General features: G+C 47.5%; 1 protein-coding gene across 5 annotated transcripts in view; it reads left to right on the top strand.

Annotated features, from left to right (window-relative positions):
* The first annotated feature begins 669 nt into the window (after nt 1-669).
* The window catches only part of MECOM (MDS1 and EVI1 complex locus), a 335,520-nt gene continuing 324,574 nt past the window's right edge, over nt 670-11,615 (top strand). For all 5 annotated transcript variants that reach the window (XM_082056557.1, XM_082056555.1, XM_082056553.1 and 2 more), the window contains exon 1: nt 670-864. In XM_082056557.1, coding sequence (XP_081912683.1) covers nt 828-864 — 37 coding nt within the window. In that variant the 5' untranslated portion in view covers nt 670-827. The remainder of the gene's footprint in view (nt 865-11,615) is intronic.

Below are 11,615 nucleotides of genomic sequence, written 5' to 3'. Positions count from 1 at the left end.
GCTTGGATTGATTCATACCTCGGACACAACCATCCCCTAAAGGAGTTCCCAATTTCTGCGCGCTCCCTCTTTGATTGGCAAACCTTGTAATTAAAACAGATTAGAGCGGTCGGTGTTACTGTTTTAAAAGCGGTTTTTTTTCTGCCCAAATGGTGGTGACTGAGCCGACTTCAAGGTGGGGAAAGAAAGTGTGAGTGCTGGGAAAGTGTACGATTTAATGGTGCGCATACATAATAAAACGTGTTATCAAATTATATATCTTTCTCTGTATATACGTAGAGATCTATGATAATTGGAGCCGGGTGAGAATAAACTATTTAAATATTGCAAGGACGCCAGAACAGCATTAGTATCCCATAAAAAAAAAAAAAAAGGCATAAAAAAGGGGTCATTTCTTCCCCCCAAGCCTCTGCCCCGGGGAGATCTCCCCCCCGAAACCCCTCCCGGCTGCGCAGGCAGCGGAGCGGCTGCCCCGCGGTCGCTCAGTCTGGCGGCGGCTGCCCGCCTCGTCCCGGCCCGTCCCGGCCCCGGTGCCGGCTGTCAGGGTCCCCACCGGCGGTGATGGATCGCTGCAAACTTTTTTTTGGCGGCGCTGAAATGTTGAAGAGCGGGGGGGAGCCGCCCGTGCGCATGTGCGAAGGTGTCCAAACTGACAATGCTGGAGAGATAGCGAGCCGGGATTGAGAGAAAGGGAGAGTGTGTGTGCGGGAGAGGGAGAGGAGAGAGGGAGAGGGGGAGCGAAAAAGGAGGAAAAGCTCCGGGAGGAAAAAAAAATAAAAGCCCCCCCACCCCAAGCCCACGCCAGCATCGGCCGCGGGACTGGCAGCATGCGATCCAAGGGCAGGGCGAGGAAGCTGGCCGCAAGTAGGTGCAATACCCCTTTCTCTTGGCTTTTCACCCTCCCTCTCTGCCATGTTGCATAGACATGTCTGATGCGGCGCGGAGCTCGCAGGCAACCTGCAGCATCCCTCCCCCCCACCACCCCGGCCCGGCCCGGCTCGGCTCGGCTCGGCGGGCGGAGAGCGGGATGGGGGGGGGGTCCGGCGGCCGGAGCCGGTGTGGGGGCTGCGGGCGGCCGGCGGGAGGTGGGGAAGGAGTTGAGGAAAAGTTCAGTGGCGAGCGCTGGAAGTTGCTGCTGCTGCCGGGGGCTGGAGGGGGGGTCGGGGAAGTGTGTGGGGGGGTGTGTGCGAGAGGCTTCGGGCCCTATAGTGGGCGCTGTCGGCTGTCGGCAGGACTGGGGGCCGCGGGGGGGGCGGTGAGTGTGTGTGTGCGTGTGTGTGCGTGTGTGCACGGAGGGGCAGCGGCAGCGGCAGCGCTGCGGGGGGGGCGGCGAGCCCCGGGCTCAGGTAGCCGGTGCGAAGCTACAGAGATCACCCCCTCGGACCCTGCTGCACTTGTGCCAGCCCCGCTCCTCCATCAAACCCGCTGCCGGCGGGTCACATCAAACCAAACCGCGCGTGGGAGCGGGGCGTGCGTGGGGCCGGGCAGGGGAGCGGCGGCGGAGCGCGGCGCGGAGCCGGGGGGGGCCGGGATGCCCCGCGTGGATTGAGGAGGGGGGCAGCCGGGCGTCCGGGCAGCGCGGCGCAGTTCCCAGCCCGCTGGAGTCACCCGCTAAAAGTTGATGTAAATGTTGTAATTTCAGGCGCTTTTCCAGCACTTTTTATACAGTTTGGCCGCCCGAAGGTCTCTGTTCCGCGAGGCAAGGGCTCGGCCGTCCACACGCAAATCCCGATTTATTTAATTATTTGTCTGACGCTCACTCCATCTGGTTCTCCTTTATGATAGGGATCTTTGCTTTTAACTGCTGCAGTGTTGGGGCTTTTTTTTTCCTTTTTTTTTTTTTTTTTTTTTTTTTTTTTTTAAGAGGGAATCAACAACAAAACTTCTCCAGCTTTCGCGTCCTATTTTAAAAGCAGCTGATGTCTTTATTTTCTCTGACACATCTGGGCAAGTTTCATTTGATATCCGTGGCGATGGCAACTCACATTCCCGAGCGAAAAAAAAATGGGCAGGCGGAAAAAAGTCGGATGAAATGTTGCATAAGTTGCGTGACGTAAAAAGCAGATGCTTATTTACTCTTTATTTGTGAAGGGGGAAAAAAATAGAGGAGCGTGGAAAACGGGAAGCGAAAGATCTCTCCGGATCATCATCAGCTTTTCTGTGAACCTTAACAATAACAGCAGCAACCTGCATTTGATTAGGTGATTTTTAAAGTGGATAATCCAGCGCTCACAATTTGAAAACAAATATGTTGTTAAATCTCCAGGTGACCATCTCTACTTGGGAGCTAATTATGGGGAAAAAAAATCTCATGTCCCCGACCAAATCCGTCAGGTTTCCTTCGCCTTTCTCTCGCTTTTCTGCGCTGCTCCTGCTCCGCGGGCAAGATCCGACCGTCTGTAAAGTTTCTGCTCTGGGCTGCGCGTCTTGGCTTTCTCTGCAGCAGCAGGAGCACTTTCCCCCCCCAGACAGATGCGTTGCATTAAATAATCCTTCAGTTACAATCTGCTCATAAAGGAAATAATATTTAAAAAACCGAGGGTTTTTTTTTGGTGTGTGTGTGTTTCGAAAGGCTGTTTCTTTCCCCCCGCCGAAGAGCGTCTCAGTTTCATGGCAAGTGGAAGGAGGGTTGGAGGCGACCCCTGTAATTTAGTCTTTCGAGAAGAAAAGGTTTTAAGCTTTGCAGTTCTTTCTGGCTGGGTTGGGAATAGAAAATATTTTGTAGCCTTCACCCTCTTACGTGGAAAAGGGTATAGATCGGGAACAGGCGCACTTCTTTTATTATTTCACTTTTACTGATTCGTGCGTGAAATAAAAATTGCCCCGATTGTGTGACTGTCGCTAATACCCATGAAAGGTTTTTCTTCTTAATTAAGGGAGAATACCTAATGCGCGCATTTTCTTGACCTCTGTGTAAAATCGCTAAAAATTAATTTTGAGTCTTCGCCCCCCCCCCCCCCCCCAAATTTAAAAGAAAAAAACCCCACAAATTTCAGAAGAAACAAAAAGAGCCACTCGGGAAATAGCTAGTGAATTTTTTAAACGTCCAGCTGTAAAAATAAGGGAAAAGACACACTGAAGTCTTCTTCCCTGTCACACTTTCGGGAGGCAGCTGGTGGGGAGCGGGGCCTGGGGGTGCGGGCCGGGCCGCCCGCAGCCGCGCTGCACCTGCGCGGGCATCTCCGCTCCTCGCAGCGCGGGGACGGCCCCCCGGGGCAGCTGCTTTTCCACTCGGGTGGGTTTGTGCCCGCCTGGTGAAACCGTATCCCCGAATAACCCCCGCCCCAGCACGGGCCGCCGCAGCCCTGCAGCCGGCCGGGGGTAGCCCCCAGCCACCCAGTAGCCTCATAAAGAGACAGAAGGTGATCAGATTAGGGGAACACACGTGAATAAGGAGGCACTTGTTACTTTTACACTTTATCACCACTTTTTTACAGGCAATTTAAGGCAGCCAAGGTAGATCCAGATCCCTCTAACCATCTGAGATAGTAAAATAACACTTTCCTAAGTTTCAGCAGGTTTTCCTGCGCCTGTAATTTGCCTCGGTCTAGTACTTAAAAGGCTTGATTGGAAAACAGAGCTGGCAAGTTTATTTGCCTGTTTAAGACTCTGTCCGGGAATTTGTTTTCGAGCAGGGAGATGTTTGCCATGCCCAGGCCCCCGGCCCTTCCAGCGAGGCTGTTTTCTTTGCCTCGCTGTACCATTACCCCCGCCTTAGCGCCGTTCCTGCTGCTGGCACTTGGTGTCGATCTCCCCCAGCCCCGCCCGGGGAGGCAGCGCGGGCGGCCGCCGGCACCGCGCACACGGACCCCGCCCGGCCCGGCCCCGCCGCTGCGGCCGCGGCTCCACACCGCCCCGGGCACCGGCACCGGCCGCCGAGCGCCTGCCCTGGGCACGGCTCGGCCCGGCGTTGTCCCCGCGTGGCTTCAGCGCGGCGGGTGCGGGCACGGGAGGCTGCGGGGACGGGCAAGACAATTCCATTACACGCTGGGCACATTTTCACCGGGCACTTCATTAACCCTTTTCAGGGTGGAAAGCGTGCTTGTGGCTTTTCGCTCCTTTCCTTCCTTTTCTTCCCCCCTCCACTTCCTCTCTCTCTTTTTCTTTCTCCCTTTTCCTCTCCTCTCCTCTCTCTCCTCCCTTTTTGTTCCTTTCTTTTCTTCCCCCTCTTTCTCCTTCTCTCTCTCTCTTTTTTTTTTTTTTTTTTTTTTTTTTTTTTTTTCCGCCTTTTCTCTTTTCGTCTTCTTCTCATTTTCTCCTTTTCTCTTTCTCTTACTCTGGGCCAACAGACACCACTGAATTCGAGGCCAGCTTTGTGGAGCTGCACTGGGCGATGCTGCCCGAGCCCGAGCCCGTGGCCGAGCTCTGCGGTGCCTCCCGGCCGCTCCCCAGCTGCACCGGCCCGGCTGCGGTGCAGGGCAGAGAAATGACAGAAAGGAAAAGGACAGTCCAAAAAGCGAGCTCGTTATTAATACAGCCCTGCTTGTAAATGAAAAATGTAACTCTTGTTAATTAACGCTGTTTACATGGGGTACAAGAAACTTAAGAAATGTTTCTACAAAAGGGAAGGAACTGTTTACAAAACTCTTTCAAAAGTGTGACATATTGCTGCAGTTCCAGCACTAAAAAGCCAAACACACTTACACGCCTTTGAAGTTGGCTGGCTGAGGCAACATTATTTGACTCGGATTCAGATATTGCTTGTGGGTATAACTAATGGCTTTTACCTAGTTAGTGGGCTGGGAGGGGCAAGGGCCTGGGCGCCGTGGCCATTGGGTCCCTCCGGAGAGCCGGGGCTGGCTCCGCGCCAGCTCTGTACAATGTCAACATTGAATATTTGAATTCCCAGACTCTATTTAACAACTTTCTAAATAAATAAACTCATTGTGTGTCTGTGTTTAAAATTATTTCACCTCTTTCATGAAAGCTACAGCATCTTATTACACCAGCCTCTCAGGCTGCTTTTCCCCCTTTTCTTTCCAAACAAACACAAACAGAGCTTAGCACAGTTTTTTTTTTTACTACCTCGTATCTTTTCCTCTTTCCTCACTTTCTGTCTTCTGTCTCAAGAAGCATGAGTGAAAGCTGCTTGGACATCCCACGATGTCCTTAGCAGGACAGATCTGTGCACCCTGCTATCTAATCATAACTAAAGCCAAAGCCAGGTTCACCAAGTCGGTTAAATATTAATCATTTCTAAAAGGAGGCCCATGTGAGTGCCATTGCTGCAGCAGTACCCTGTACATACTCAATCATTTTGGCTGCTCTACCGTAGGCGGGCTCCAGGGACAGCTTTCATTGTTGTTGCCATAAATGGCTATTAGTGTTCATATTCACCTATTCACCTAGTTATTTAAGTGCACATAAGTGTGTATGTGTCTGTGCTTACTGCATACATGTGCATACGTGAGCGTTCATGACATATCTTTCTATTTATGCCACAGATATATGTATATATAAAATACCTATATATATGTGTGCACATACAGAGAGAAAAGGAGGTAAATATGTTTGATATCTGCAATTGCTATTAACATATGTAGTGCTTAAAGAGAGATTGTAGTATGCACAGGCTCCTGGGGTGCTTGCAGCCTGTGCACCTATGTTTGTACGTTCACACAGACTCTGAAATATGTGGATGAGTGTGTAGGGAGCACAGCGCTGATACACAGGAGCCTATACGTTGTTCTCTGGGATGCCTCCCAAATGTACAAATTATGTACTTCTGTTGAGAGTATTCATTGTAAAATGTTTATTGACTGCACAAGTAAGTGAGCAGAAAAAATACTTCTGGCTGTCGCGGGGAGCACAGCTCCCTGATAGAGTTGTGTGTGTAAGTTGCTGAAGAAGAAAGTGGAATGTATTTTCTGCCAGGACAGGTACGTGGTGCAGGAGGATAGAGGAAAGCATCAGTGGCTGCCCTAGCCCACCGGAGGGTGGATGAGGAAAGGCCAGAAGGGAGGCAGATGGAGTTTTATAAATCCCAGCTAATGAAGCCTTGTACACTGAAATTGCCTTGTTTTGCAGTAAACCACTTTCTAAACAAACGTACTTTAACTTTGGAAGGGCTGATTCAGACACTTAGCTTTCTGATCAAGAATTCATTATATTTGTTTATTTAAAAATTAAATAGCTTTACTGCCATTTTTGGAGCAACTCAGTGTTCTTTTGCTATAACTCAGTACAATCAGTTTTAAATCATTTCAGTTTAGTTAGGCAATGAGTGACTTATGAAAAGGAGAGAGAGGCTTAATCACACATGGCTTTTGAAACTAACAGATACAAGTGTCATATTATCCGGTAGACAGAGCTAGAACTGCACAAATACAGATTAAAATACAGTTTATATTTTAAGTAGTAACAATTTACCAAGAGCTGGGTGGATTTCAACATCACTGGAATTCCTTTGTCTTAATTAAGGTTGGATGTTTTTCTTAAAAGATATGAGCTAATCCAAACAGGAATTAATTTAGGGAATTCCTGTAGCCTGTGTTATACAGGGGGGCACACCAGACCACTCACTCTTCCTGGTTTTATAATCTATGCACCTAGTTAAAGCAGTGCCGTTTCATATGGAGACCTAGACTTAAGGCTGGGATCACAGGAATGCACTTAAAAAACTAAAAGGCCATTAAAAAGCAAACTGGGTTCAGCTCAGACTATGCAGAACCAGTGTCTGGCTCAAAGTACTTTCCATAAGTACTGCTGCTAACCCACAGCACAAGCATCCCTGGAGCTATGCTGGGCTCAGGGGTGCCCTGAGAGCAAAGGCTCTCAGGTGGGTTTTGCAAAGATGGGCAGGAGGAATGGGGTGTCCATGCTGGGGTTAGGAGTTCCTGCTATGTTAATGTGCAATTGGTTACCGCTGCAGTTCCAAACGCCCAGACTGGAAACCAGACAAGACCAGTATAGATTGTGTTATGGACCAATAAGCATCAGCAAATGCCTCCAAACACCCTTTGCTGCAGGGGCTGCTGGAGGGAGGTGTTTGCTGGGAGATAAACTCAACTAAGAAACAGTGAGGTGGGGAAGGAGAAGCTAAGGAAAAGTGGATGTTGTTATCCCCGGGACTCCGTCTCTTTGCATTGCCATTTTAAATACGAAAATTAAAATGCTCAGGGTATAAAGAAACCCTGCCTGATCATTCATTGACTTTAGGCTCCCTCCCTTTTGTTTGCATTTCCAGGCTATAGCGAGGCATTGCCTTCTCCAGTGCTGCTGGAAGAAAAGGCAGCCACAGAGCCGTGTGGGAGGAGGGAAGCTAGCCTGCAATGAATATTGTATTTGGTGCTAAATATGTAACAAAGAGAAAGAAATGTGAGCTAATCCAGCAATAGAAGCTGGGAAGTGAAATACAATTCGTTTTATTTCAGGGTTTAATATTGTGGTCTGTTTCAGCAAAGCATTATCTTTTAAAACTGGGATATATGCAACGACATAAAACCCTACTACCTTAAGGGAATGTCAAAGTTTGATCTACAAAATAAAGGAAATTCAAAGTTAAGGCTGAAATGTACCACATGGCCTCCGAGTCCCAGAAACAACAGGAGGCAAGGAAGTAGCTAAAGGTACGGGCTGTGCTTTAAAACGAGTCCAGCAACTACCAAGCTGCCAGCGCTCACTGCAGATACACAGTGCGGTTTGAGCTGGGATTTGTATTGACTAGAGAGGGGCTGGCTTAACAAGGTCTGTGATGATCTTGAGCCTTTTTGGAAATCTTGGCTGATCTGTGATGAGCATGAGAGTTTTATGGTGGAAGGATTGCAGGTCTGGGCTTAATTTATACAATAGAAACACTCTTTCCCCTTTGGCACCAACAGCTTTTGTTTAGAAAATCCTATATTGGAAAAAAAAATTGTTCAGAAAAGAGATATACCCAAGTTACAGCTTTATTCCTTTTCTGAAGAATTGCTTACATGTCTGTATGGGTGCACTACTTTTTAGCCCTGTTTAAACTCTGAACTAAATTTAAATTGCCTGTAAAATAATACGCAGAATGGAAACTGCCACACAACTGTAGCCCTTGCTCCCTGACCCAAACCCATATTCCATTGCAAAGCAGTGCGCTGCTCTGTTTCGTGATTACAGTAAGTTAGAAACCAGAAGAGCAAGACTTCTATGAATAAGTTATTTTTGGCAATTGCATCACCAATTATGTATAAAATTTCAAAAAATATGAGTTCCGCCAGTTTGATCTCTGAGAGGGCTACAGAAAATGAAAACTTTGAGACTGTTGTAACATCATACTATTTTGTCTATTAGATATCATTAGATTACCAGAATACTGAGACCTTCATATCAACCAATCTAACAAAAATTTCCCAGGTGGTTTAAATTAAAAAATTAGCCATAAATATATTTCGTATAATGCAATTTATTATGGATGTTTATTGTGTGTAGTGGGAAAATGTTTGGTTTCAGATGATCTTACTATATAACATGTGCCCTACTGAAACTGTTTATACTGCGGCAGCCTGCAAAGGCCCCAGTCTAATTCTGAGACCAGCCGGGCTACATGCTCAGAAAGCCACAGGAAGGCAAAGCCCTTCCCCTGGAAAGCCAAATGAGCAACAGCATCTTGTATGGGACATGTGCAACAGAAAACTTGGCGGTGGGGGAAGAGCTGAATGGTAGAGAAAACTGGAGGATTGTTGTTTTCTAGAAAAAGCGATGACAAAGTGACACCAGCCCCCAGCAGGTCCTGTTATACTGGGATGAGGGGCTTACCTGTGTTCAAGGGATATCTTACCTCAGATCCGCCCTTGTTTCAGCCAGGCTGGGTGAGTGCAGGCTCTGTACTAACATCCACCTGTGACTCCAGATTTGTCTTTCCGCATTGGAGTGCAGGCACTAACCTGGCCCTAGGGACTAAGGGGTCCCTGTGATGGACACATCCATCCTCCACTGAGATGCTGTGACAGGGAGGTGATGGCTTCAGGAAAAACATCTCCTACCCCCTCCCGTTTTTTTTTTACACAAAGTCCACACGCTGGCAAGGGTGAAATCATTCCACAGTTTAAAAGAAAAAAGCCTCCAAAACCTCCACCTCCCCCTCTCCCTCCAGCTCCTTCACACATCTATTAACACCAAACTGGCAAAGCCAATGGAAAAGGATTTTGCATTTTGGCAGCAGAGTTGACTCAGTGCTTGCAGCAGGCCTGATCCCAAACCCACTGGAGCTAAAGGAGCTTGTACCGACTTCAACGGGCTTTGGATGGGGTCTGACCAGGAGGAATCTGCTTCCCCTCATCCTTGGGGTGGTGGGGACTTTTATCAGCAACTTTTGCTTTGTGGTGAGCCCCAACATGCGATGTTGTAACAGATACCAGGATTTACATCAGTGTAAGTGAATTAGGTTTGCCCTATAATCTGGCCTCATTTAAGAGTCATTTTAGCCATTATGATGAAATATGAACGCTGCTGATGGGGGGATTGTGGTGGCTTTGCATACTTGTTTCCCACCGTGCCCCATCCATTCCCTGTGCTCTCCATCTCTCTGGTGAGTCGAGGGCCGCTGTGGGGTGCGGTGGGTGCTTGGGGGATGTGGGAGGGGTCTGGCACCCGTGCATTGTGCTATGGGGCTTGGCATCCTCAGGACTGCAGTTCTGTGAGAAGCCTGAATTTGTACCTTCTAAACAAATAGCTCTGCTTCTGAAAGCACCTGGTGCCTCCAGTAAGGGCTCCATTTAATGCCTCCCGACTTCATCTCAGACAGACAGAAGGTATGCGAGAGACAAGCAATGACTGCTGGAAAAAAATCACCCCATACATGTCTAAAACACAGCTTGAGTCACTGGTGGTGCTTATATTTTTGATTTAAAAACCACTTAACATTTCCAACATTTGACAGAAAGGATTAGCCTTTCCCTCTTGAAAACTCCCTGTGATTTCAACTTGCTGTGGCCACCTTTTCACCATGTTTTATTTACTTGTATCATGGTGAAGAATCAAGGAATTCTTTTTGTGAGTTTTAATCTTTCCCATTGTCTTTGTGACTCCATATAATGGAAGAAAAGGAATTGCTGTTTGAAATAATTTTGAAGTGATGTTTCTAGTTTACTTGTTTTAGGCTCTTGATGTAGTTTTGGCTGCAGGGACTGACATGGAGTATTGGTCTAAGAACACACAACATTGAAAAGCAAAAGATATCAGCTATATCTGAGTTAACAGCACTGCTTTATACTCTTGGCACTTTGTTGTTACTGTACCATGATAATGATAATTCACAGCAATAAGGAAGACTTGTTAGTTGTCAAAGGTAAACAGCACTACTTGTTCATCCTGTTTCTTTCAGTTCATATAGTAAGAAATATGTCAGTAGTCACTGTCTGCCTGTGTAAGTGTTATTAAGCATTTATGCTCTGTGTGAATGTTTACTACCCAAGAGTTTGTGGTACAAGGTGCAATGCAAGACAGCAGATAAAGCCAAGGTAACTGAGAAATGAAAAAATTATGCACTAGGTCACCCCACATGATGCAGATCAGAGATATCTGAGGGAATAAAGCTGCGCAGTATCTTTAATACCAGTGAACAGGCTCAGAATGAGAGAAAAGGTGAAATTATCTGTATTGGATCGATGCCCTGAGTGAAAACTGAAGTGAGACTGAACCAGAAGGGGTAGCACAGGGCAAAGATTCCCAACTGGTGCTTTCTCTGCACACCATGCTGAAGGATCAGCCATGGACCGAACCCAGATGATTTATTTCCAATGTGACATTGTTATTTACTATGACTCGAATTAAAGCAGCGACTGCAGAACCCAGCCAGGACTGGATGCTTGTTGTGCTGAGCTCTGTGCAAACACAGGCAGCCCGCGCAGAGTTTAGGCCCTAAGAAATGCAGATTAGACTTCATGCCTGCTGCCCTACGTATGCGATTACAGCATCGTTGGAGGCAGTAGTGAAATCCTGAGGAGAAACGGATGCTTTGAGGAAAATCCATGGAGTCAGGGCTGCGGAATTCTAGGCTTTCCTCTTGCACATGGGTGGATTTGCTTCAGCTTTAATCCCATCACCCTCTCCCTCTGCCAGCAATTGACCCTCGGTTCCATTTTAGACCCTATTAGTTTTGGCTGCATCCATAACCTTGGGTGATCAAGTCATATGGAGCTATGAGTATCCTTGCAGCATCATCCACTTGCTTTCAAAGAAAATAGCTCTGAGATTTTCCAGGAAGGAAGAGGGCAATACCAGTAGATAATCCAGCCCTATAAAATCCCCGGGTTGTGGTTCCAGCCCACTTTCCAACTGGGCGCTGCAAGTGGGATGTGAGCAGTGTGCCTGGCAAGTGCCTGCAACTAAATAAGTCCCCTAAGCCTATAAGGTTTATTAAGGTTCTTTTTAAGTCTGTGCCAACAAAAAGGGTCCACACAACCTCTGAGTGAGACTTCATAAGCTCAGTTTTATGTTTGGATAGTTTGGAGCCAAACTGTCATGGAGTTCACATGGAGAAATACCCCATGGAGCATCACTGACTGTGAAGAAAATACGTTGAGGAAAGAGAGGACTGATAATTTTATGGCTTTCCTTCAGGTTAGGCAGTAAAATGGGCTTTATTTAGCAATTTCCGAACTTCTGATTGCAACTTGGTTACCAGTGCCAAAGTTTTAGATAAT

The sequence above is a fragment of the Streptopelia decaocto genome (assembly GCF_964273445.1).
Source record: "Streptopelia decaocto genome assembly, chromosome: 6".
NCBI classification, from domain to species: domain Eukaryota; kingdom Metazoa; phylum Chordata; class Aves; order Columbiformes; family Columbidae; genus Streptopelia; species Streptopelia decaocto.
This window is presented reverse-complemented; position numbering and strand designations above follow the sequence as displayed.